The 27011-nt window shown below is 50.2% G+C and overlaps 1 protein-coding gene across 4 annotated transcripts; it reads left to right on the top strand.

The window, feature by feature from the left end:
* Window positions 1–2000: 2000 nt before the first annotated feature.
* PLCD1 (phospholipase C delta 1) lies at window positions 2001–26827 on the top strand. Of its 4 annotated transcripts, XM_053599546.1 has the most exons (16): window positions 2071–2245; window positions 5867–5902; window positions 10363–10527; window positions 13890–14118; window positions 22331–22460; window positions 22569–22800; window positions 23460–23661; window positions 23749–23893; window positions 23970–24119; window positions 24202–24357; window positions 24601–24760; window positions 24910–25026; window positions 25699–25877; window positions 25976–26108; window positions 26185–26334; window positions 26476–26827. In XM_053599546.1, exons 1-16 carry the CDS (start codon window positions 2212–2214, stop codon window positions 26559–26561), a joined length of 2304 nt encoding a protein of 767 aa, XP_053455521.1. In that variant the 5' UTR covers window positions 2071–2211; the 3' UTR covers window positions 26562–26827. The 4 variants fall into 4 exon arrangements, with proteins under 4 accessions (XP_053455523.1, XP_053455521.1, XP_053455520.1 ...); XM_053599548.1 differs by lacking the exon at window positions 5867–5902 and having other exon boundaries at window positions 2001–2245; XM_053599545.1 differs by lacking the exons at window positions 2071–2245; window positions 5867–5902 and adding an exon at window positions 6735–6928.
* Window positions 26828–27011: the final 184 nt, after the last annotated feature.

The raw sequence follows: 27011 nt of genomic DNA, 5'->3' as shown, positions 1-27011 counted from the left end.
GTCACTGGATCTCAGGGCCTCTTGCAGAGACAACTGAGAACTGGGCTTTGAGGACAGTAATTTAGGCACCTGGCCAGGGCTAGGCCCACAAAGGGCCCTGGAGTTGAGGGCAGAGGAAGTAGAAGCCAGCAACTTTGTGGTTGGGCGTAGAGCCTCTTGCTGTACCTCCTTTAGCCCCTCCACATACAGATGTACAGTTATTCTTCACAGGATTACGCCCAGCAGAAATAGCAGAGTAGCTCCCAGCCTGCGAGAGACAGGAGGGGGTGAGTGAGGGTTGGCTGGCAGGTCAGAGCAGCAGCCAGGTTTCTCTGAGCACAGAGAGGCCCAGCCCTTGTTTCTGGCAGAACCTAGTAGCCGGTGCCAGCTCTGAGTCAGCTGTGTCCATCATGCCCAAGAATGCCGGGCCAGGGAGGGGGCTAAAGCTCCTATGCCTGTGCCAGAGGCCAGAGGAGGAACAGTCAGTGCAAAGGAACAGCCTGACTAAAGCCTCTACCATGGAAACTGGGGCAGGGGAGAGGCAAGGTCTCAAATAATGCCCTGGTTTGGGGCTCAGAGGTTGGAGACAATGTGAATAAATAGGAGTGATGATTGAGATGAAAGTATCTCAACCACTGGGGTCAGAATTTCATTGTGGCTTTGCTTATGAAGAGGAGCCAGGCTTGAGAAGGTCTAGCTTGCCAAGAAGAGGGGCTTGCAGGTCCTGGGGTTGTTGGAGGTCCAGGTGGTAGCCTCTAAGACCTGAGGAGGCCCCTAGATGGCAAAGTAGGGTACTCCTAATTTCCTCTGTCTAAGTTGGAGATCCGAAGGGAGGCCTCCTAGTGTGGACTCTCTATTCCTCAACAAACATGGAGTATGACCCTGAGTGGAGGGGAAAAACCAAGGAGGGCTCTGACAGGTCTGCCCAGGACAAAGGATAGGACAGGAGCTAAGTAGCAGGTAAAGAGCTAAGACGTTCTGTGTAGAGGGGGCTCTCCAAAGCCCCAAAGTCCTGACCCACTCTTAGAATTGAAAGACTGCTCTCCAACTGTTTCAAATCTTTCATTCACAGTCACTAGGCCCGGTGGTGCCCAGAAAAAGAGGGATTGGGGTGAGCCAGGCCTCCTCCTCCATGAGGAGTCCAGCCAGCTTCTGCCAGACTCACCCATTGGCTTCATCAGCCCAGGAGACTGGAATGGCTTTACTGGGGCAGCCTATCACTCTTCATCCTGGGAGGCCCAGAGGGGGCTCCCCCACACCCAGAACTGAGTTGTCCCAAGGGATTCTCCAAAGCAGTGGTGGGCAGCAGGATCTGCAGAACTTCCCTGGCCGTGAGATGAGGAGGTCCCTCTGGGTAACCTATAAAGAGGGTTTCTGGGTCCTCAAAGTTGAGGGGCATTCCATACAGGGTTCCCTTGCCCAGACAAGCCCTTGGGAGGCTACCTGAAGAAGAAACTCTGGGGGTCTTCCTCCTTGGCTGCACAAGTTGTCCAGGGTTTGGGGTATGAGGGGCTCAAAGAGGAGCTCCTTGCACTTGCCTGCTGCTTCCGTTCTAATCCCCCACCAAAGACACTCCTAGAGTTAGAAACCTCCCAGGGAGGAGGTGAGAGGACCCTTCTCCGGGCAAGGTCTGGGTATTGCTCTCTGAAGACCTCCTAATCCGTGCCTGTGCACCAGCTTGGCAAGAAAGGAAATCAAACCCCCGGGACCAGGGGAGCTGTGGCTGGACGTCTGGACGCCGCGTCTGCCTAACGCAGCAGCCTGGCTGCGTGTCGGACTCTACACGATCCCTTCTCCAGAAAGACGCCGAACTCTTTCCATCAAGCCGGGTCTAGGCGCCCACAAGCAGGGCGTGGGGCCGGGCCGCCAGTGGTAATGACAGGGACCGTAGCCCGTGGGTGGCAGCGGTGGAGGAAGCTGGAGGGATCCAGCTATTTCTGGCTAGGGCACACCCACTGGCCCAGGCCAGGGTTGGCTGGTCTTCCTGGCCCCCAGCTCTGCCCTCCCTCCGGTGTCCCCCGGAGGGGGCGGGGAGAGACGCGGGTTGGCGGGCCCAGGGGGCGGGAACGAAGGCCCAGGAGGGCGGGGCCGTGTCCCGGGCCCACCCTGGCCTCCTCCCACAGCTGTTCGTTCGGGTCCCTCCACCGCACTGCGCTCGGACCCGAGGCCGCCGGCGCTGTCGCCGCTCACTACTATCCCGCGGTGCTCCTCCCGCCGCGCCGCCCGTTGGGCATGGACTCGGGACGGGACTTCCTGACCCTGCATGGTGAGTGCCGGGCCGGCGCGAGCCGGAGACCCTGCAGGGACAGACTCCGGGAAAGTAGTTCCGGACCCTGGGCAGAGGGTCCCCAGCGCTTCGGCCACCTCAACGCCGCCCCTGGCCGGCCTCTAGGCCTCTTTGCCATTTAGAGAAATCTCAGCCCGCGACTCCCTGGGTGGGACTGCGGGGCACAACCCTGGGCGGTTCCAGGCTTGTCCCCAGACCTGGCCCTGGGCTAGGGGCGGGCAGGGTGCGTCTAAAGACTTCCCTCCACCTTGAAGATTCACTTTTTTCCTGATTGTGAAAGGCTAGGCTCCACAGTCCGGCTCACGAGGAGGGGTCAAGGAGGGAAGGAAACAACATCCAAGAACAACCAAGTTCTCCCCACCCCGTCCAGGCCGCCCCCAGAGGATCCCCTAAACCCAGGCATGCCTGGACCGCGTCAGGCCGCGCGGGTGTGGCAGGGTGGGGAGCATAAGGAGTGGGGCGAGAAGGTGTGCGAGTTTGACCGAGGTCGAGTGGTGCACCCTCCACTGCCAAGCGCAGAAATCACAGTCAACGATGCTCAGGATGGGAGGAGCAGCCCGATCCCCTTATCTGCAGACCCTTCCGGTGGGAAAGGGCCAGATCTCAGCTGGAACTGACCGCAGCTCCATCCTTTGTCCAGCTGAGCTTTGTTTCCTCCGATCTCGGTGCAGAATCTGGGCCAGCTCCTTGCCCTTTCATTATCCCTCTAGAAAGGAGGGAAGCCTGTGTTACTGAGTCTGGAGGACTTCTGGCAGGCTTTGGAGATGAAGGAGCTGGGAGGGCGGCAACATGAACTTGGCACCTCTTTGCTTTAGGCCCGGAGCTCACTCACTCTTGGGGGCCTTACCCTCCTGTCCCTTCAGATCATCTGCCAGCCTAGCAAACCCTGCCCCTCTCACATCAATCCCTGGTAAACTGTACCTCCCTCTCTTTTCTAGTACCCGTGGGGTTGGAGGTTTTAGTACCCATCACACATCCATTTAAATCATTCTTGGAAATAATAGATGGGAAAGTGAAGAGCAGAGCCCTCCACTCAAAGTTTGCCTTAGGAGGACTCAAAGATGTTCCCATTAACCAGCTCCTCCAGTGTTTTATAGTTCTCTAATTTGGCTTAGACCTGATCCACACAACCCAGAGAGACCTTGCTCTGTATCCAGAGCTGTTTCCTTCACACCAATAACCCAGGTTCCTCAAAGTCACCAGATGAGTCAGGGGTCCTGGCCCCTCCTGGTGCTCCTCCTCACTGCTGGAGGCATCTGTTAGTGTTCTTGCCAGACTGGCAAGAAGGGAGGCTAGGCAGGTCAGAAGACACAGTGGAGACCTCTGCTTTCTCTCTCACGATTGATTAACTAGTGCTGTCTACACTGCAGATTGCCATCTCCTCCCTGCCTGCCTCACACTCAGACCTCTCCAAAGCCCTCTGGGGTTGCCTCAGACAAGGCAGCAGCCACATGTTGGAAAAGACTCCATCCTCAGCATCTGTGCCTTTGTTCAATTTCTCTCCTGGGACAGCCCCATGTCTTTCCTAAGGAGCAAGACAAATGGAGGCTCAGTCAGAACCTCCCAGTCCTGTGGCATGGCTTAGCTGTCCTGTCTCATCCTGTTTGAGACCAGCCTCCTGAATGCCTTTCCTGAGGGACTAGCATGAATCCTGTGAGCCTAAGCTGTTTTCCTTGAAAGCCCTGCCACTTCTAGCTCATCACCCACCCTCCTTTAACTGCCTTATGTCTGCACTGCAAATCAGATGAAGAAGGAAGAACCTGTCAAAGAGAACTGGTGATAGGAGGGGCTGGTCACTGTGCCCTGTGCTGTTCCAGGTTGTCTACTCTTCCTTTGGAGAGTCTCTATTTCCTTTCACATTGCAGGTCCCCTAGAACTGGGTATGTGCTGTAGCACCACACTCTGGCTTAGGCATTTTGGGGTTGCTGCAGAGAAAGAGGCCCTCTGAATTCCTTTGATTGGCCTGTTGGGGAGGGGTGATGGTAGTCACCTAGATGTGAGATGTCGCTTCTGTCCTCACCCCAGATACATGCAGAGACAGTGTATATAGTATTACAGACACAGTTTCTGGAATACCTCAGCTCAAGCCTTGGCTTTTTCATCTTAGACAAATCCCTTGAATTCTCTGTGACTCAGTTTCCTTATCTGTATACTGGGGGGTAATAACTACCCATCTCATAGGGTTGCTGAGAGGATTGAATTAGGTAATATTTATATAGCATTTAGAACATGCCTGGTAGCCAATGAGTTCTATGTTCCTGCAGGAGTCTTCTCCACGTGCCCATGCCTTGTGAGCTGTTGTCTACAGTGCTTTGGAAGATGATGGGGCATCACAGGGTAGTTCCTAGTCAGGGAAAATATGTCCAGAACTAGACTTAAGAACCAAGAGGCTCTTTCTGGTGGCTGTAAAACCCTCAGACTGATGCTGTAGCCTTCATGCTCCTCCACCCACTCCACTTGCTCTGCTGTCTTTATTCTGGCTAGGCCTGGACAGGCTTCTCCATCAGGTCCCCTGATGTACCCCAAAGGATGTCACTTTCCAGGGGTCTTCCCTTTATGAAACACACCTCCACTAACCTTTCCAACACCTGATCCCTCCTGCCCCATTGCAAGAGATGGAATTTGTAAAAGTATAAGGTCAAGGGCCTTCATCTTGCCCCAGGGGTCCTAGCTTTGCTTCTCCTTACTATGTGACCCTTTGCCTTTCTGGGCCTCTTTTCTCATCCATGGGATACAAGCATATTTCACAGGAGATGCTGTGAAGGTAATGTCCACTAATAGGCATAGGAGTTCTAGGTTGCCCAAAAGCCAGTCCCCAAAGAGATGATGGTTCCAGGGCCATGATAGAAAGTTGGGGTGGCCAGCTACCCACTGTTCCAATGCTGTCTGTCCCTGGGGTTCCAGGCCACACTGATCTTAATTTCTCTGTGCCATAGGCCTTCTCAGGATCATATTTTTAAATGCAGAAAATAAAAGACATAAGAATTAAAAGGAAGCCCAATTATGTTGAGATATGAGTCTATCCACAGGTCCTTAGGGGAATCCTGGGTCTGGTTAAGAACCCCTGTGTGGTTTCTCTGTAACACAAGCTCATCTTACACTTTGCTTCCCCTTCCACAAAGAACAGCTTCTCTGTATCCATGTTTCAGTTTATCTACACTATCACACATTTGCTCATGATTTATTCTCTGTGGCGCGACCTTAGGTAAGTCACTGTGGTGCAACCTTAGGCAAGTCACTCTGTGCTTCAGGTTATTATTATTGCTGTGCTTGTCTGTACCAAAAACTGGCTTTGCCAGTGACTCACTGTTGCTGCTGCTGACAGGAGGGGCAGTGAAGCGAATGGAGTCACTATTCAGAGACAGAGAAAAAGAGGAGTGAGTCAGGCCTCTGGGTGGTGTCCTGATCTTGGCACACAGTAGGGGCTCAGTAACTAAATGCTGAGTGAATGAAAGGGAAGTTGTAATGTACATGAAAGGACCTACTGTTCCCGAGTATTTTGGCAGCACAATTTCATACAAAGTTGTAGTCGTTCTCATCTAGTCATCAAAGCAAGCCTGAGTTAATGGGCTCATTTTAAGATCAGCATTTTTTTTTCAGGAATTCCATCCGCATTTGCAACTTGGGGATTATCAGGTGGGCAAACAGAAAAGGAAACAATCCTCCTGAGGTTCACAAGTGAGGCAACAAACAGCAAGCTGAGTCACAACGAATTCATTGAGTAACTGAGGTGAAATATTTGGCGGTCTCGGTGTCTGGCCGAGCCTCCGTCCCCGGTTCCGCCTTGCACCGCCCATTCGGTTCTTTGCTAGACTGCTGCCCACCGGTACTCGGCTGAGCTCAGTCTCCGGAGGCCCCGCCCTAAGTCTCTCCCGGATCCCGGAGGTAGTGTTACTATTCGAGGCTCAGGCTCCGCCTCTGGTCGGACCCCGCCCCATACCGCCTTCAAGGCTGAGGCACCACCCTTCCCTGCCTGGACACCGCCTTTATAGTACCGGATCCTCCTGGGCAATGGCTCCGCTCTGAGTTCGCTACCTGAGTATGGCTCTACCTCCACGTGGTCTCCTGAAGTGCCTCCCTGCCTGAATTCCGCCTCCTCCGCCCGGCTTCTTCCCCGCCCCCCTTCCTTGGCTCTGGCTCCGCCTTCGGGCCGCATTCCGGCCTCTGGGTTTCGCCAAGGATCTGCTTGCAGAGTTTAGGGATTTGTCTCACTCCGCCTCCCGGGCCCGGATTCTTGGCCCCACCTCCTAGGTCTGGCCCCGCCCCCACACTCCAGGGTCCTCTCTCGCCCCACCCCCAGGGGGCTTCGGTCCGCCCCACCGCGAACTGGCTCCGCCTCTTGAGAGATGGCTCCCCGCCTCTGCCTAGATTTCTCTGTAGCTCCTCGGCCCCGCCTCTTCGGTCCCTGCACCTCCTTTTCAGTTCTAGCTCCGCCCTTCCACTCCTGAACTCCGCCCCTGCTCCAGTCCAGGGCGGCGGCACCACCCTCTTGTACTCTGGCTGGCTTCTGCAGGCGGCACTGTCCTGGACCTGGCTCTTCAGCAGTAGGTGCACTGTGGAGCGCCATGCAGTGCCTAGGAGTCCGGAGCAGGAGCCGCTCCAGAGAGCTCTACCTACAGGAGCAGAGCCTTAAGGTGGCGGCTCTCAATGGGCAGAGGCTGGGTAAGGGGTGCAGGGGGCACTGAAATCTGCGGGGAATGGGAAGGCGACTGGGGGAGGACACAGGCTACTTGTCCCCGTGCTTTAGGACCACCTGCCTTAGAGCCTTTGATTGGACCTGTTTAGTACTTCTGTGAGTGTGCGACCTACTGGGGGGCTATGTTTGAAATGGTGGTGCATGGTTGGGGGGAGTACTGGGGTATTAGTTACCCTTTCTCATGATCTGCTTCAGCCATTCCTTGCTACCCCAACCCCTCCTGTTTACAAATTTCCCAGGACCACTGCATATGTGACCCAATGTGTAACGTGTATGATTGTGTAAGCAAGGAGAGGATCTGCAAGACAATGTGCTCCAATGTGATCCTTTGCACATGAATGTGTGGTTGTATGCGACAGATGTGACAGTGGGGGGATCCAGTATATGACCCAGTGATGACTGAGTAATTCTGTCACATGTGTGCAGCAATGATGGTGTGTAATGCTGTATGATCAAGTGTGTGACATTATGGAACTGAGGGTGTCTGCATGTATCCCAGTGTGATACTGTGCACCTTAGTGTGGTAGTGGATGACCAACAGTGACTGACCGATTCTGTCATTCTGCATTATGACATGTGTGTTATATAGATTTGCTGAAAATTTTTACTCACGACAATCGACCCTGAATGGTGGCTGCATGAAGTAATGTTTCATAGCACTGGCCCTGTGGGGTAGGCTGCCTACTTCTGAGTCCTGACTCCACCAGGCAACTTCCTTGAGCCTCAGTTTCCTCATCTATAAAATGGGAATAATGATAGTGTCTTCCTCAGAGGGTTGTTGAGAAGATTAAATACATGTACTAAGAACATTGACATATTAGGACTATATTGACTAAATATTGACTATATTATGATCTCTGCTATTATCATCAGTGATTTTCTGGCACTGAATGTTGTGTGGCTGTGTGAGACTAAGTATGGGGGGCATTTTGTCACTCTGTGTGGTTCATTGTCTCTTTGAGGTTGTGTGTAGCAGGGTGTGATTGAGTGTGGTGGTGTGGTGCGACAAATGTGTGGTTGTATCTGTGTATTGCTGTGGATCCCAGGCCTAGCCTATCTTCATTATGCACCACTCTAGTACATAGGCAGGACTCCTGGCATCTCCCTCAGCTTCCCACTAGCCCCAATAGGGCCTTCTGTGCCCTTCCACATGGCCACCTCACTGCATTCAGTGAGGGTGGTCAGGTTAGTGAGGCTGTAAGGTCAATCCAGGTGCCCCTGAGCTCAGAGACCCTTCATCATCCTCCCACAGGAGCAAGCATGGTGGGGCAAGCAGCCTAGGGGCTTCAGAACAAAAGGGCCCCAACTGAGGCTAGGAGATAGAGGTGGCTGCCCCGATTTCCCAGTGGCCCAGAGGGCAGTGGCTACCACCTTTCTGGAATTATAAGGCCTACCTTGGGACTAAGGTCTACCTTCTGGAAGCCATGTCAGCAGCCGGGGGCTTATCGCTGTCTAACTGCAGATAGGGCCACAGTGTGGCTCCAGGACAGGATGAGCATGTCATCTCTTTGTGGTGTTTTCCAGAATGGGAGGGTGGGGATCACCTTCTACTTCCTGGCATCCACTCATTCCCATCTGTGCTGTTGGCAGTAACCTGCTCTTAAGTTTGCACAGCGTAGGGGGGAAGGTCCTGGCAGAGGGTAAGGCCGTGTCCCTCCCAGTTGCACTTCAGCCTTGGAAAGGTTGCCCTCTCCTCTGGCAGCCCGGGAACTCCCTTTCCCACCCTCTTGTCCAGGGCCCCTTAGAGACAGGCAATAGTTCAAAACACTCTGTTGGAGCCCTCTTCCCCTCCACAATTCCTCCCCTGGGGCTGAAGAAGAACTGCTCACACTAAGGCAGAGTGTCTCTGGAAATGAGTAGACAGACCTGGGACAAAGGTGTAAGGTCTGATCAGATTGCACCTCTGAAGAGGCCCAGAAATGCCTCCTCCAATATTGTTCTCACCCCAGCCCTCACGGGGAAATAGAGGCAAAGAGAGGAAAGGGAGTTGCTTAAAGTCAGGGGGTTGGGTCATTAATGTGAGGGAGTGGAGGCATCCTTTAGCACAGTCCGTACTGGATCTGAATGGGGGTGAGGGCTCTGGAGGAGCCAGGACCAGTGTCCCTTTGATGTCTCCTGTCTGGGCCTGGCAGGACAGAAGGCGTCACATCTGTGGGAACCTGGGCCTCTGAGAGTCACAAAAGAGGAGGGCAGGAGGAGGGCAAGCAGCCAAGATCCTGGTCCTCCCTGTGGTCTCCGGGCTTCTAAAAATGCTGCACTGTGCCTTAAAGCTGCCATAGCAGCTAGCAGGCTGCTAGCAGGCCAAACAGGCCATACTGAGCTTATCTGTCTCTCTTGGGAGCAAGGATAAGAGACCCGCTTAAGTGGGCTCAAGTTAAGAGGTGGGGGCAGTGGGTGCAAGGGTGGCAGAGATGGTCCCACAGCAGTGTTGACACCAAGAGCTACAACTGCCATTACCTCAGAACCTCTACAGTTTCATGCATCCTCTCATTTAACCATAGAACATGCCTTTGAGCTGGGTGCTATTATTATCCCCGTTTTATAGACAGGAAAGCAGAGGCCCAGCAACATGAAGTCACTTGCTCGGGTCACTCAGCTGGTCTGTAAGAGTACCTGAACCTTGGCACAAATGATTCTGGAGTTTCTGGAGTTGGGAAGTTGTTTGGCTCCATGGTACTCTGGGGTCCATTTCCATCTGTAGCTGTCCCTTTCCTCCTGCTTTGCCTGATCTTTTGGTCCCAGCTTCTTTCAGTTCGGTCTGACCAGTGTGACCAGGAGGGACCTATCTCACCTTTCAAAGCCATGCCATCAGGAGCCAGGGGTTCTTGAAATATCTGCCTTTCATTTGTCCATTCAGCTTTGGATAGCAGGTCACAGGGTGGGCAGTCTCGAGTGGGCAGGTGTTCTAAGGATTGCAGCCACGTAAAGTGGCAGTAAAAGATAACTTCCCAGAGGCAGCTTGGTGCCTGTAGCTCAGTGATTAGGGTGCCAGCCATATTCACCAGGGCTGGTGGGTTCGAGCCCAGCCCGGGCCTGCTAAACAACAATGACCACTACGACAAAAAAATAAGTGATCATTGTGGCAAGTGCCTGTAGTCTTGGGAAGCTGAGGCAAGAGGATTGCTTGAACCCAAGAGTTTGAGGTTGCTGTGAGCTGTGATGCCATGGCACTCTATTGAGGGCGACGAAGTGAGACTCTGTCTCAAAAAAAAAAAAGCCTCCCAGAGGAGACAGGGCTCTGGAAGCAGGTAGGAACATGGGCTGAGAAGGGAGAAGTAAACAGAGCTGAGGATGAGGTGGTGGAAAGTGGGCTCTGAGAGGGTCCAGCAGTGGGCATGGCCACTGTAGGGCCTAGGGCAACTGGTGGAGGAGGTAGCATCTTACCAGTTTTGACCCCTAGGCCTGCAGGATGATGAGGACCTATTGGCCCTGCTGAAGGGCAGCCAGCTCCTAAAGGTGAAGTCCAACTCATGGCGGAGAGAACGCTTCTACAAGTTGCAGGAGGACTGCAAGACCATCTGGCAGGAGTCCCGCAAGGTCATGCGGACCCCGGAGTCCCAGTTGTGTGAGTTCTCTGGGGCCATGAGGGAGTGGGAGAGTGTGGAACCTGACCATGGTGAGGTAAGGGTAGAAAACAAACATGGACAGATGGAAAAACTGAGGCCTAGCCTGGCAGGACATAAGTTGTTCATGCAGCCAGGGTGAGAAATGAGGGAGTTAGGACTGGCTAGAGTCAGGGAGAGGAGCCAGTTAAATCACCTATAGGGAAATTGAGGCCTAGTCTGGCTCAAAGAAGACTGTCAGGGGACGAGGAGAGAGATGCTAGGGCTTTTTGGGACTGAAGATTCATAACCATGACCATAGCCAGGCTCAGAAGGAGAGGGCGGGAGCTGGACAGTGTTGTCTAAACTCATAGGTATCCACCCAGGCAGTTGTGGGAAGGAGGGAAATTGGGTGGATTAGGATTCCAGGTGTGGTGTGGCCAAAAGCCAGGCCCAAAGTCCAGAGGTAGATAACATACTTCCGGGTATCAGTGGCCAAAGTGTGAGGTGGGGCCACAGGAGGCAGATCCTCCCTGGGACTGGAGCCTCTGGCGAGATGTTGGGGCAGAGTAGGGCTGAGACACAATGGGAGAAGCCAGGGCTGGGGAGTCCCCTCAAAGGTGTAGGTCTGAAGGCTTTCTGGAAGCTTCCAAAAAGGCCTAGGAACCCAAGGCTTAGACAGTAAATGGAGAGTGACCTCTGCAAGATTTTAGGGAGAAGAAAGCTCTGCTAACTTCTACCCTTGAATGCAAGGTTCTGTAAAATGAGATGTTTCCCTCTATTCCTTTACTCGGTGGGAAAATTTTAGACCAATGTTGGGCAATAGAACATTCTTCAGTGATGGAAATGTCCTATATCTGTGTTGTTCAATATGGGAGCTGCCATCCACCTGGGGGTATTGAGCCCTTAAAATGTGACTAGTGTGACTGTGGAACTGAATTTTAATTTTATTTAATTTTAGCTAATTTAATATCTAAATAGCCATAGCTGGCTGCCCAGACTTCTGGACACTCATCTGTGGCGAATGAGATCAGATATGGGTGACAAGCCCAGGAAGGAGGAGGGCATTAAGGAAGGGGAGGGCCAACCCACCAAGGGTGCCCCAGTTGAGTTCCTTTAAACCAAGAAGAGTCTGTCAGGCCTCAGGACAGGGGGCGGGGACCTGAGAAGGTGTGGCCTACCAGCCAGTGGCCTGTGGTAGGACCCAAGGTAAAGCAGGACAGGAGTAGGGTCGGATGGCGAGAGCCAGGCTAGAGGCAGGAGGCAGGAGGTTGGGAGCTGTGGAAGGTTTTTGAGCAGGACAGGGTACATTCTGAGGGGGTGGGGGCTCTGAAGCATTCTCAGATAACCACCATGAGCCCAGGTCTTCTCCAGCCCAGCTCCAGCTCAGCCCACTGCCACACAGTACAAGACTGACCTGACTGCCCGGCCTTGCCCCTGGCTCTGGCGCCAGACAGGCTTCTTCACAGGGCTCCTGCCTTGATATGACGTTTCCTGTTTGATGCACTGTGGGACTTGGGATCTCATGCTCTGAGCTGGGGGATTCCTTGGAGTCCACCCACCTGCTGATACAGTTGCATGGCTCCCCAGTGTGTGCTTAGCTTTTAGTGGGGTGGGCAAGGGAACAGATAGAAAAGTAGAAGACCTAGGCTTTTCCAGCAGGAGCCCCTGCTTGTGCTGGTGAGATGACGACCTTGCCCTAGGACAGGTCTGAGCAAAAGGGCAGGAAGGGCATTCTAGGCCAGAGACCCAGGGTGAGCCAAGGTGTAGGGGTGAGGATGAGGGAATGACATGGGTGGTAGGCTGGGGGGCTTCACCCTGTGAGGATGGGTGTGGGGGTTCCAGGTCCAGGTCAGCAAGCCAGGTGTGCTCAGGTAAGGAGCATGACCTGGAGAGGCTTTCTGTCAGGTCAGAGGCACCTGTGCTGCACATGCCTATTGGTGACTTCTCTGTGTGAGCACCAAGACTGTTGTCCTGAACTGCACTTTACCATTGGGGAAACTGAGGCCAGGTGAGGGAGCAGTGGAGCAACCCCCTTCCCCAGTTCTCCTTGCTCTGATTCCTGCTTTCCAAGTCGCCCCCAATCCTGCCACCACTCCCCAGCCCCACAACCCTGGTTTCCAGAGGCAGACACAGTATTATCAGCAGTGAAAGCATCTGGACTTTCTCTCCGGTGTGGGTGGGGGTTCTGACCCTGTGTGTGTTTGGGGGGGTTCCATGGCTCAGGCTTCCTGTTTTCATTCCTGGCCTGGAGCAGCTGCAACTGCCCCCAGTGTGGAGCTGGGGGCGGGGGTGGGGGCATGGGAGGCAAAGGGATTAAGCAGGGATATCCTCTGCACCCCAGATGGCCCAGGGCTCACGTGGCCAACTCTGCAGAGCGTACACACACGTGGGGCCTGCAGGTGGCTAGGAGGCCCCTGGGCATTCAGGATGGGGTGAGCATAGGGAGAGACCCAGGACAGATGGATAAGGAGGGCTCAGGATGGGGGGAGGCAGAGGCAGAGCCTGGGTCCTGCTGCTGGGAGGTGCAGTATGAGCGTGGCTGCTGGGACTGGCTCCTGGCCAGGCCATGAAGGGCATTGGGATGGGAGTAGGTAGGGCCTTGCCTCTCCCTGAAGCTTGGAAGACTAGACTGACAGGAAGGACCCCTGGCTCCTAATTGCAGAATGATGTAACATCTCAGACCCCTAAGGGCACCCTCCAGCCTGCCTGCTAAGACCCTGGGGAGCAGGGTGTACCTGCACCTCCTACAGGCTCCCAAAAGTCAGTATACAGGCAGATACTCACAGGGCAAGGCCCTGGCTACCCTCTGACACAGCACTTCCCCCTCTATCTTTGGCCCTTTCCCTCAGACCCCAGAGCAGGGCTTCCCAAGGGTAACCTTGGTCTCCTGGAGGGGGTTCTGAAGGTTCTTGTGGGTGTGTTGCGGAGAGGACAGGCTCAAAGGCCATTAAAGTCAGGAGGGTGTGTGGCCCGTCTGTCATGGGCCACATGCTCCAGAAGGGTCTCGTCTCTACCCATATCTAAGAGCCCGACCCTGTCAGGGGCCCTGCTCCCCCATCACACAAGCAGTAGGTCTAGTGGGCAGTGCCCTTTCCACCCTAAAGTGTCTGTCCCCGTCTCTGTCCATCTCTCTCTGTGCATCTCCACTCTGCCTCCTATAACTATGTTTACTGCTCTGTCTCTGCTTCAGTCTCTGTCTTCCTCCCCTTTATCCCCCCTTGTCTGCCTCTTTCCTTTCTCTCTGGACTCAAAGCCTGAGCTCTCACTCTGGTTCTGTGCCTCTAAGCTGTGTCTCCTCCACTATGCCCTTGGCTGTGTCAGGGACAGGGCTCGGCCTCATGGTATTCTCTACCCCTTCTCCCCCACTGTCCCTCTCTTGCAGTCTCCATTGAGGACATTCAGGAGGTGCGGATGGGGCACCGCACAGAGGGCCTAGAGAAGTTTGCCCGTGACGTGCCCGAGGACCGCTGCTTCTCCATTGTCTTCAAGGACCAGCGCAATACACTAGACCTCATTGCCCCATCGCCAGTTGATGCTCAGCACTGGGTGCAGGGCCTGCGCAAGATCATCCACCATTCAGGCTCCATGGACCAGCAGCAGAAGCTTCAGCAGTATCCTTTTGGTGGCAGTGGGTTTGCATCTGACTTATGGACATTGGCTGTGCTTGCCCCTACGGCAACCTGGATATTAAAGGTGTAGTGAGTTTGGGCTGCCATAACCCAAAATACCATAGACTGAGTGGCTTAAACAATAGAAATTTGTTACAGTTCTGGAGGCTCTAAGTCCAAGATTATGATGTAGATGGTTAATCTGGTGAGAGCACTCTATTTTTCTTGCCTACAGCTGCCTTTTCCCTATCCTCCCATGGTAAGGAGAGAAAATAAGCTCTTTGGTATCTCATCTTGTAAAGGCTGTAATCCAATCATGAGGGCCCTACCCTGTGACCTCATCTATACTAAATTATCTCCCAAAGGCCTTATCTCCAAATACCATCACATTGGGGTTAGGCCTTCAACATATGAATTTTGTGGGGACACAATTCAACCCATAGCAGAAGAGAAGCCAGGAGAGTTCATGGAGCCCTCTTTGGCCTAGTCTGACCCAAGGCCAGGCAGTTCCATAGCCCCTGATACTCCCTGTGTCCAGCTTTGTAACCAGTGTGGAGTTGGGAGACTGGGGAGTCTGAGGAAGCAGGCTGCTTCAACAGGACACCTGGTCTTGGATGTTTCGACTGTGTTTTCTAGAGTTACTACACTTTTTCCCTCTCGGAATGGGGAGGCCATGGTATTCTCCTGTGCCACTCTTTAGATAGCGATAGCATTTCCCCAGGCTTGGTATACAGGCCAGCCTGTGGGCTTCAAACAAATTAACTTCAAAATCTCGTTGCATAACAACATATTTGTCTTTGATTTATAGTGATCAGGCTTCTGGCATGAATGAATTAGTAGGGATCCAGCTCCAGCTACCTTTTTTATGACAGCTTTATTGAGGTATAATTCACATGCCATCCAATTAACCCATTTAAAGTACTCAAATTGATCCAATGCTTCTTAGTGTATTCACAGAGTGGTGCAACCATCATCACAATCAATTGTAGAGCAATTTTCATTACCCCCAAAAGAAACCCTGTATTCTCTTCATTTCCTCTCAGGCCCCCAGCATCGGCAACCACGGATCTACTTTCTGCCTCTATTGGACATTTCATATAAATGGAATCATACAGTCTTTTGTGACTGGCTTCTTTCACTTAGCATGTTCTCAACATGCATTCATGATGTAGTCTGTGTCAGAACTTCATTCTTTCTAATTGCCTAATAATATCCCATGTATGGATAGACTACATTTTATTTATCCATTCACCAGTTGATAGACATTTGTGGTGGTGTCATTTGGGGGCTCCTATGAATAGTGCTGCTATAAACATCTGTGTTTAAGTTTTGTGCAGACATGTTTTCATTTCTCTTGGGTAGATACCTAGGAGTGGAATTTCTGGCTCATATGGCAACTCTATGTATAACCTTTTGAGGAACTGCCATACTTTTCAAAAAAGGTACACCAGTTTACATTCCACCAGCAGTATATGAGGGTTTCGGTTTTTCACATCCTCAATGACACTTGCTATTATATTATCTTTTTGATTATCAACACACTTATGGATATGAAGTGGTATCTCACTGTGGTTTTGATTAGCGTTTCCTGGATGGGTAATGATGTTAAACATCGTTTTTCTCTCTGTTTTTTTTTTTTGAGACAGTCTCACTATATCGCTCTTGGTAGAGTGCTGTGGCATTACAGCTCACAGCAACCTCAAACTCTTTTTTTTTTTGCACTTTTATTTATTTTATTTTATTTTTTTAAATTAAATCATAGCTGCGTACATTAATGTGATCATGGGGCACCACACATTGGTTTTATAGACCATTAGCAACCTCAAAATCTTGGGTACAAGGAATTCGCTTGCCTCAGCCTCCCAAGTAGCTGGGACTACAGGCACCTGCCACAACACCTAGCTATTTTTTGTTGCAGTTGTTGTTTAACAGGCCCGGCCGGATTTGAACCCACCTGCCACAGTGTAGGGGCCGGCGCCCTACCCATTGAGCTATGGGTACCAAGTCAGATGTTGACCATCTTTACATGTGTTTATTGACCATTTATATCTTCTTTGCAAAATATCTATTTAGGTCCTTTGATTATTTTTATTGTTGTTACGGTCTCTTTTTAAATAGATTTATTGTCATTTTTAATTTTGGTAATATACATTTAACATAATTTTATCATCTTAACTATGTTTAAGTGTATAATTCAGTAGTGTTAATTCAATCTACATGGCTGTGCAACCAATCTCCAGAACCTTTTTGATTTTGCAAAACTGAAATTCTATACACAATAAATATTAGAGAGTGTTTTCACTCTTCATTCTCAGCCCCTGGCAACCATCATCCTACTTTCTGTGCCCATGGAATTGACTATTCTAACTAGCTCATATAAGTCAAATCATATAGGATTTGTCTTTTTCTGACTGGTTTATTTTACTTAACATAATATTGTCAAGATTCGTCCTTGTTGTAGCATGTGTTAGAATCTCTTTTTTTTAAGGCTGAATAATATTCCTTTGTATGTTTTACCACATTTTGTTTATTCATTCATCCACCGATTGATACTTGGGTTGCTTCCACCTTTTGGTTATTGTGAATAATACTGCTATAAGCATGAATGTACAAATTACTCTTTGAGACTCTCTTTCAATTCTTTTGGTTTTATAGTAAGTAGAATTGCTGGATCACATGTAGATAGAGTTTTAAGTTTTTTGAGGAACCAGCATACTATTTTCCATAGCAGCTATACCATTTTACATTCCCACTAACAGTGCACAAGGGTTCTAATTTTTTCGCATCCTTGCCAACCCTTGTTATTCTCTGTTTTTTGACAGTAGCCATCCTAATGAGTGATTGATGGTATCTCATTGTGATTTTGATTTGCATTTCATGAATGATTAGTGAAGTTGAGCATTTTTTGTGTGCTTTTATATATCTTCTTTGAAGAAATATCTATTCAGAGCCTTTGCCCATTTTGATTAGATTATCTCTCTTTTTATTATCGAGTTGCAAGAGCTCTTTATATATTCTGTATATAAATCTCTTATACATGTACTTTGCAAATAATTTCTCCCATTGTGAGTTGTCTTTTTCTTGATGGTATTCTTTGAAGGATAAAAGCTTTTAGTCTTGAAGAAGTCTAATTTATCTACCTTTTTCTGTTGTTTGTACTTGTTGGTATCATAGCTAATAAGGCTTTGCCTAATGCAAAATTATAACATTTATTCTCATATATTCTTCTCGAGTTTTATAGTCTTTTTTCTTACATTTAAATCTCTGATACATTGTAAGTTAATTTTTGTGTATGGTATGAGATAGGAGATCCATTTTTTTTGTATGTAGATATAGTTGTTTTAGCACCATTTGTTGAAAAGACTATTCTTTCTTCATTGAATTATCTTGACACCCTTGCCAGAAATCATTTGTTCCATTTGTGTATATGTCTATCTTTGCACTACCACTGCAATTGTTTTGGTTACTAGACCTTTGTAGTAAGTTTTGAAATCAGGAAGTGTGAGTTTTCCAGATTTGTCTTTTTTTTTGCAAGATTGCTTTAGCTATTCTGGGTTCCTTGAATTGCAATATGAATTTTAGTATCAGTTTGTCCAATTTTACAATAAGATTTGATAGAGATTTTGTCAAATCAATAGATCAATTTGGAGAGTAACCCAGTATAACAATATCAAGTGTTCTGATTCATGAACCTGAGATGTCTTTCCATTTATTTATATCTTCCTTAATTTTTTTCAGCAATGTTTTGTGGTCTTCAGAGTATAAGTTTTGGACTTTAAAAATATTTATTCCAAAGCAGGGCACAGAGTGAGACCTTGTCTCTTAAAAGAAAATTATTCACAGTATTTTGTTCATTTTTGATGCTGTTATAAATAGAATCTTTTTCTTTTTTTCTTTCTCTCTCTCACTCTTTCTTTCTTTCTCTCTCTTTTTTTCTCACCCTGTCACTCAGGCTTGAATGCAGTGGCATGATCATAGCTCACTGTAATCACTAGCTCCTGGGGCTAAGTAATCCTCCCACCTCAGCCTCCACAGTAGCTGGAGCTACAGACATGCACTACTACTGCATGTAGTAGTTGTTTTGTTTTTTTTTTTTTTTTTTTGTTTTGTTTTTTGAGACAGAGTCTCACTTTATCACCCTCGGTAGAGTGCTGTAGCATCACAGCTCACAGCAACCTCCAACTCCTGGGTTTAGGCGATTCTCTTGCCTCAGCCTCCTGAGTAGCTGGGACTACAGGTGCCTGCCACAACGTCCGGCTATTTTTTTTGTTGCAGTTTGGCCAGGGCTGGGTTTGAACCCACCACCATCAGTATATGGGGCCGGCACCCTGCTCACTGAGCCACAGGTGCCGCCCCTGGCTAATTTTTTAAATTTTTTGCAGAGACAGGGTCTTACTATGTGGCCCAGGCTGTTCTTGAACTCCTGGGCTCAAGCAATCCTCCCACCTTGGCCTCCCAAAGCGCTGCCATTACAGACATGAATACTGAACTCAGCCTGCTTTCTTAATTTCACTTTAGTTCGTTCATTGCTCATATATATCCAGCTCCTTTGGGGGGATACGTCTTGAGTCCTGTTAGTTTTCTTTCCTGTGTCCTTTTGAGCATTTGAAAGACTTTTAAGTATTATTACTCAAGGCCTATCTACTTGACTTTGAGCCTTTCGCAAAGCCCAAATCTCTGGCACTTTTTTGTCCTTGGAAAACCATGTGGCCTTTGGAGGGTTCTGCTGCCCAGACCTGGAAATCATCAAGCCATTCCACTTGCTAAATAGCCTTTGCAGAAGACTCTTGTGATTGGCAGGACCACTCTGAACTCAATTTTTTTCACCTGGCTTTCTGACATAATTATTTTTCCCATGCATATATACATATGTATATAACATTTGGAAAACATGTATGTTGGAATGAAGTTTTAAAGGCCCACAATACCTATCTCCTTTAGAAACAACTTATATTTGCATTTTCCTCTTGATCTTTTTTCCTGCATTTCCATTTGCCTAATGATGCATTTGCCAAAAATGGTGGTAATCATATATTTGTAATCCATTTTCTGTATAACATTAAATTGTAATTATTTTCCTATATTAGTATAGTCTCCATAAATTAGTGATCCATTCCTTTGGTGTTGAACATTTACTTTTTTTTCAGTCTTTCACTACTATAAATAATATCATAAAGAATTCCTAATCTGAAAATCTAAAATCCAAAATCTGGCTCGGCGCCTGTAGCACAGTGGTTATGGCGCCGGTCACATGCACTGAGGCTGGTGGGTTCAAACCCAGCCTGGGCCAGCTAAACAACAATGACACTGCAACAAAAAAATAGCCAGGCGTTGGGGTGGGCATCTGTAGTCCCAGCTACGTGGGAGACTGAGGCAAGAAAATCACTTAAGCCCAAGAGTTTGAGGTTGCTGTGAGCTGTGACGCCACAGCACTCTATCCAGGGTGACAAAGTGATATGCTCTCTCATAAACAAAAATAAGAATAAATAAATAAAATCCAAAATCCTTCAAATTCAAAACTTCATCAGTACCAATATGACACAAGTGGAAAATTCAACACTTGATCTCGTGGCAGGTTACAGTCAAAACTCAGTCAAAAGTTTGTTTCATGCACAGGATTATTAAAAATGTTATGTAAAATTGGGCGGCACCTGTGGCTCAGTGAGTAGGGTGCCGGCCCCCTAAGCCGAGGGTGGGGGGTTTAAACCCAGCCTCCATCAAACTGCAACAACAACAAAAAAAATAGCCAGGCGTTGTGGCGGGCGCCTGTAGTCCCAGCTGCTGGGGAGGCTGAGGCAAGAGAATCGCGTAAGCCCAAGAATAGAGGTTGCTGTGAGCCGTGTGACACCACGGCACTCTACCCAAGGGCGGTACAGTGAGACTCTGTCTCTACAAAAAAAAAAAGTTATGTAAAATTACCTTCTCACTATGTACATAAGGTATTTATTAAACATAAACTAATTTTGTGTTTAGATTTGGATCCTAGCCCCAAGATACCTGATTACGTATATGCAAATATTCCAAACTACATAAAACCCAAACTCTGAAATGCTTCTGATCCTAACCATTGCAGATAAGGGATACTCAACCTCTGTGTTCTGAAAACCCTTAAATATTTAAGAGTATTTCTCACCAATGATTCCTAGAAGTAGAATTACTAAATCAAATGACATAACAGTTTAAATCTTTAGCTATCACTAGATGACTTTTCCAAAAATTGTACCAATCTACCTTGCCCAAGTAGTGAATGGGTATCCATTTCACCTCACCTTTACTTGCACTGAGCATTATATGTTTGAGTTGACAATTTTATACTTTTAGAAATTGCATCTTATTTTCAAATTGTAATATCTTTGAATATTAGTAACGTTCATGAAAAGCCAGTTTATATTCTTTTCTTATTTAATTATCAGAGTCTTTTTTTTTTTTTTTTTTTGCAGTTTTTGGCTGGGGCTGGGCTTGAACCTACCACCTCCCGCATATGGGGCCAGAGTCCTGCGCCTTTGAGCCACAGGCACCACCCTGTTTTTTTTTTGTTTTTTTTTTTAATTTGTTTTGAAACATCTCACTTTGTCACCCTTGGTGGAGTGCCATGGCGTCATAGCCACAGCAACCTCAAACTCTTGGGCTCAAGCAATCCTCCTGCCTCAGCCTCCCTCAGCCGCCCACCACAATGCCTGGCTATTTTTTTTCTTTTTAACAGATGGGTCTTACTATTGTTCAGGCTGGTCTGAAACTCCTGAGCTCAGGCAATCTACCCGCCTCAGCCTCCCAGAGTGCTAGGATTACAGGTGTGAGCCACCATGTCCAGCCATTGCATTGTTTTTAAAAATTAATTATTCCAAGCCTTTGCTGCAAATATTTCCTTCTCAGTCCAGCAGATGGATAACATTTCTTTTCTATTTGATCTTTAGCTGTTTGTTTGTCTGTTTGTTTTGAAACAGAGTCTCACTCTGTCACTCTGGCTAGAGTGCAGTGGTGTCATCATAGCTCACAGCAACCTCAAATTCCTGAGCTCAAGTAATCCTCTTGCCTTGAGTAGCTGGGATTATAGGCATGCACCACCAGACTTATCTCATTTTTTTTTTTTTTTGCAGAGATGAGGTCTTGCTCTTGCTCAGGCTGGTCTCAAACTTCTAAGCTCAAATAATCTTCCTGCTTCAGCCTCCCAGAGTGCTAGGATTATAGGCATGAGCCAGTGCACCTGGCTTGATCCTTAGGGTTTTTTTGATAGATTATATAGCATACATTAGCTGTTATTTCTTTTGTGATTTCTTCTAAAATCCTGCTGTTATTTTATTTTATTTTTTTTTAGACAGAGCCTCAAGCTGTCCCCCTGTGTAGAGTGCTGTGGCATTACAGCTCACAGCAACCTCCAACGCCTGGGCTCAAGCAATTCTCCTGTCTCCGCCTCCCAAGTAGCTGGGACTACAGGTGCCCGCCACAACGCCCGGCTATTTCTTTTCTTTCTTTCTTTCTTTTTTTTTTTTTTTTGGTTGCAGCCATCATTGTTGTTTGACGGGCCGGGCTGGAGTCGAACCCCCCAGTTCAGGTGTATGTGGCTGGTGCCTTAGCCGCTTGAGCCACAGGTGCCGAGCCATGTTATTTTTGTTACTGTGTTCATGAGGTTACATTGTCTTTGTTCCATATTCAGTTGTCTGATTTCTGTGGAACATGCTGTGGAGCTCTCCCTTCTCTAGTTCCTTAGTGAGGGAGCAGTAGGGCCAAATTGCTTCCATCATGATCACTTGATCCGAGCTTTGTTTCTGCATGTGATGGATCCACCTTCTGGTCAGGGTCTTGAAATTTGCCATTTCCTATACAATAAGCCTCAATTGCTTTAATCTGATTGGCTAACACCAGAAGGACATACTTTGAACTGTTAATAGTAGTTATCCTGGGTGATAGGAATATGGGGTATTTGTTTACTTTTCTGCATTTTCTAAGTTGTCTACAGTAAGTCCTTCTATAGTAAGAAAAGAAATATTTTTAAATATTTAAAACATTTCAAAACTAGCAAAGAAAATGCCCCTTCATAAACATAACATTTGCTTCCTAAGAGGACATCAGGCCTTGTCCCTGAAGTGTGGCTGTGCAGTAAGTCAGGCTTGCAAAAGAGCCATGTCTGCAGATGGCTTCAGCTTGAACCTGGGTTCTAGCTAGGACCTTGGTGGGTGCCAGGGCTCCTGGCTTCTTTCTTTAACTTCTCACACAGCTGGATTCACTCCTGCTTGCGGAAAGCTGACAAAAACAAAGACAACAAGATGAGCTTCAAGGAGCTGCAGAACTTCCTGAAGGAGCTTAACATCCAGGCAGACGACAGCTATGCCCGGAAGCTCTTCAGGGTCAGGCAGCAAGTGGAGGCTGGGTCTGCATGGGGACGGTGGGCCTTGATCCTGGCCTGCTCTGACCCTCCCTCCCTCATCCCACCCCCGGCTGTCCTGGCTTTGCAGGAATGTGACCATTCCCAGACAGACTCCTTAGAGGACGAGGAGATTGAAGTCTTCTACAAGATGCTGACCCAGCGGGAGGAAATTGACCTTGCTTTCGCTGATGCTGCAGGCTCACGGGAGACCCTGTCAGTGGATCAGTTAGTGACGTTCCTGCAGCACCAGCAGCGGGAGGAGGCGGCAGGGCCTGCCCTAGCTCTCTCTCTCATTGAGCGCTACGAGCCCAGTGAGACTGGTGAGGACCTGGGTGGGCCTGCGACCTGCAGTCCCAGGGCCAAACTGGGTTGGTTGAACCCTGAGGAGATTGCAGCTGCAAAGAGGGGAACTGTAGGGCAGGGGCTGCCTAAGCCAGCCCAGGGTTCCTGCTCCAAACTTGACTGTCTTATGAGAGCAGGCAAATGGGAGACAGGGCTCCAACATCACTGTCCCTCTCTGGACCTCGGTTTCCTTCTTGGCTCCTCTTTCAGGAGGCTTTGTGGGACCTCCCCCCAAGCAACAGGGGGTTGGGGGGGCATATGGAAAGCAGATGCTATTCCTGCTTCCTTCTTTGTGCACATTCTGAGCCCAGCTTTGAGACATGACAGAGCAGAGAAAATAGGCCTTGCTCTGCAGGGAGGGGCGGGGAGGGGCGGGGAGTGGGGGGTGGGGCTGTGATCTGGAGACACAAAGGAAGAGGAGAGGAGACCTTTCCATAAGTGGCTCAGAGTGTGCAGAAAGGGGAGGAGGAGGAGACACTCTACTCTTGGGTAGTGACAGTCTGCTCGAGACATTCAGACTTATCCCACTTCCCAGAGCCCTGGAGGACAAGCTCAGGACAGGCATTAGGGGGACAGTGGTAGAAGCCAGGAGGGGCCTGCCAGTAGCTGGCTCTGACAGGCAGTGGCTTCCTTCCAGCCAAGGCACAGTGGCAGATGACCAAGGACGGCTTTCTCATGTACCTGCTGTCAGCTGATGGCAGCGCCTTCAACCTGGCGCACCGGCGGGTCTACCAGGACATGAACCAGCCACTCAGCCACTACTTGGTGTCCTCTTCACACAACACCTACCTGCTAGAGGACCAGCTGAAAGGCCCCAGCAGCACTGAAGCCTATATCCGGTGTGGTCCCAGGAAGCCTTGGGATGGGAGTCTGGGAGGAACCCAGGATGGGATCTGCAGGGTCTTAGCCACCACCCCTACCCACAGGGCACTCTGCAAAGGCTGCCGCTGCCTGGAGCTCGACTGTTGGGATGGGCCCAACCAGGAGCCAATCATATACCACGGCTATACTTTCACCTCCAAGATTCTCTTCTGCGATGTGCTCAGGGCCATCCGGGACTATGCCTTCAAGGTGGGCGTGACTCCAGGGGCAAGGAGTAGGATGCTGGGGGCGGCCAAGCCCTCCTAACCTGCCCTTGGGCCTCTAGGCATCCCCCTACCCTGTCATCCTGTCCCTGGAGAACCACTGCAGCCTAGAGCAGCAGCGCGTGATAGCCAAGCACCTACGGGCCATCCTGGGGCCCCTGCTGTTGGACCAGCCACTGGACGGGGTCACCACCAGCCTGCCTTCACCCGAGGTGTGTGGTGTGGAGGTGGTTCCCAAGGAGAAAGCAAGGGACTGGCTGGGTGGGTCTTGACCAGTGGCCCCTCCATCCCTAGCAACTAAAGGGGAAGATCCTGCTAAAGGGGAAGAAGTTTGGGGGCCTTCTGCCCACTGGAGGGGAGGGCAGCCCCGAGGCAACTGTGTCAGATGAAGATGAGGCTGCTGAGATGGAGGATGAAGCAGTGAGGAGCCGGGTGCAGCACAAGCCCAAGGTCTGAGAGGGAGCAGCAGCAGGGTGGAGGTGGTGGGGGGCTGGGCAGCCTTGGGGCCTCTCCCTTCCCACCAGCCTCCAGGACGTTGGCCTTGTCTCAGTTCTCTGTGGCTGCCACTTAGACCCTTTGCCCCCTTCTCTCTGTCTGTCTCCCTCTGTCTCTCTGTGTCTGGGTTTCTGGCTTTCTCAGTGCCTACCCTGCCCCAACCACTGAATCTAACCTGGGCCTCCCCGTGGCCCCCAGGAGGACAAGCTCAGGCTAGCACAGGAGCTCTCTGACTTGGTCATTTACTGCAAGAGTGTCCACTTTGGGGGCTTCTCCGGTCCTGCCAGCCATGGGCAGGCTTTCTACGAGATGGTGTCCTTCTCTGAGAATCGTGCCCTCCGACTGCTCCAGGAATCAGGTGAACCTCTGGCCTGCAGCTGAGGAGGCTGGCCACCAGTCAGGACCAGAGTAGGCAGCCCCTGCTCTATTCCCAGACAGAATGGGCAGAGAGGGGCTCAGGCCTTATCAGGAGGCCTCCACTATTGACCACACTACGCCTCTCCTTAGGAAACATCTTTGTCCGCCATAATGTGGGGCACCTGAGCAGGATCTACCCAGCCGGGTGGAGAACAGATTCCTCCAACTACAGCCCTGTGGAGATGTGGAACGGGGGCTGCCAGATTGGTATGGGCTAGCTGGGGGGTTCAGACCTGAGGCCGGGGCTCAGAGCCTTGAAGGCGCTGCATGGAGATCCTAGGATCTGATCCTAGGATCAGATGTGGGGGCGTGTGGAGCTCGTAACTTCACTCTGGAAATACCTTTCCATCAGCAAGTAACAGTATCTGAATTCCATTAAGCACTCTAGCCTTTGAATTCTGACAGCAGAAATGGAATGTGTGGGCTCAGCACCTCTAGCTCAAGTGGCCTTCTCCAAGAACCAGAGCTGGCGGGTTCGAATCCAGCCCGGGCTTGCCAAACAATGACGACTACAACCAAAAAATAGCTGGGCATTGTGGCGGGCACCTGTAGTCCCAGCTACTTGGGAGGCTGAGGCAAGAGGATCGCTTAAGCCCAAGAGTTGGAGGTTGCTGTGAGATGTGATGCCAGGGCACTCTACCCAGGGGCGACAGCTTGAGACTCTGTCTCAAAAAAAAAAAAAAAAGAAAGAAAGAAATGGAATATGTGGTTGGCGTGGTGAGTCCCTTAGGGTGGCAGGCAGGCAGTAGGCATTGAGTGACAGCTGGGCCCTGCATCTAATTTACCATGTGACCCTAGGCTTCGGTGTTCCCTAAGCAGGCTAGACTCTAAGGCCTCAAGGCCAGCCCACAGCCTGTGACTGCTCTGTTCTGCTTGCAGTGGCCTTGAACTTCCAGACACCCGGGCCGGAGATGGATGTGTACCAGGGCCGCTTCCAGGACAATGGAGGCTGTGGCTATGTGCTGAAGCCCACCTTCCTGAGAGACCCCAACTCTACCTTTAACTCACGGGCCCTGACTCAGGGGCCCTGGTGGGCTCGGAAGCGGCTCAATGTCAGGGTATGGCCAACCATAGGAGGGACGGGTGTCCATGGGGCCTTTCTCCCCTGCCACCACCACCATTCCTGAACCTTTAATTGTCCCCTCCCTCTCCTCAGGTCATCTCGGGGCAGCAGCTGCCAAAAGTCAACAAGAATAAAAATTCCATTGTAGACCCCAAGGTGACAGTGGAGATCCATGGTGTGAGCCGGGATGTGGCCAGTGGCCAGACTCCTGTGGTCACCAATAACGGTATGTGTGAGGCCTGGGCTGGGCGCAGCTCCGGGAACTGGTGTCCATGCAGGTAATATGGCACCTGTGCCCCTAGGTTTCAAGCCATGGTGGAACACAGAGTTTGAGTTTGAGGTGGTTGTGCCTGAGCTTGCCCTCATCCGCTTTGTGGTGGAGGATTATGATGCCTCCTCCAAGAATGACTTCATTGGCCAGAGCACCATCCCCTTGAACAGCCTCAAGCAGGGTGAGTGAGTGTTGGAGGGTCGGGGGGTACAGCTAGTATTGTGGGAGGCAGGGCCTGGCATCTCTTGGGCCAGCTGTCCCTTGCAGCATCTCCAGTGACTGAAATGGTTTGTGTGCTCTTTCCTGCCCATCTGCCTGCCAGGATACCGCCACGTCCACCTCTTGTCTAAGAACGGAGACCAGTATCCATCAGCCACCCTCTTCGTGAAGATCTCCCTCCAGGACTAGGCTGGGGAGTCCAGTGGGGTCTGCCATGAACGGGCCCTTTGTGCACACCTGGTGGGAGGGCTGGTGTGGCTCCCAGCCTCTCAATCACAGCTAGAGGCCCCCAAACTCTCCAGCTCTGGACTGTTGCCTGTGCTGCTGCCTCTCTGGGGACCAGGAACTGGCCTAGTCCCTGAAGCTGTCCTCAATTCTGTTAGGAACAACACTGCAGCTCTCTCCACCCTCTGGCCAGCCTAGGTCAAGGGTTTTTATAAAAATCACGATTAGATCCCCTGTGAAACATGTGTGTATGTGTGTGTCCCAGAACACTGGACCCACACTTCACTCAGCACTTCCCCATACACATACTAGAGTGGGGTAGAAGGTATTTGGAGAGACCAGCAAGAAACAATTACCTTCATGGGTGAGGATACAGAGGGCTTAGCCGTTCTGGAGTGTCACAGACCATGTTCT

The sequence above is a fragment of the Nycticebus coucang genome, chromosome 8 (assembly GCF_027406575.1).
Source record: "Nycticebus coucang isolate mNycCou1 chromosome 8, mNycCou1.pri, whole genome shotgun sequence".
Classification (NCBI taxonomy): domain Eukaryota; kingdom Metazoa; phylum Chordata; class Mammalia; order Primates; family Lorisidae; genus Nycticebus; species Nycticebus coucang.
This window is presented reverse-complemented; position numbering and strand designations above follow the sequence as displayed.

Coding starts and splice junctions, on each gene's coding strand:
- PLCD1 (XM_053599545.1), top strand. CDS start 6,832: ATGCAGTGCCTAGGAGTCCGGAGCAGGAGCCGCTCCAGAGAGCTCTAC. Junction 22,801..23,459: donor CTACGAGCCCAGTGAGACTG/GTGAGGACCTGG, acceptor GCTTCCTTCCAG/CCAAGGCACAGTGGCAGATG. Junction 24,120..24,201: donor CCAGCCTGCCTTCACCCGAG/GTGTGTGGTGTG, acceptor CTCCATCCCTAG/CAACTAAAGGGGAAGATCCT.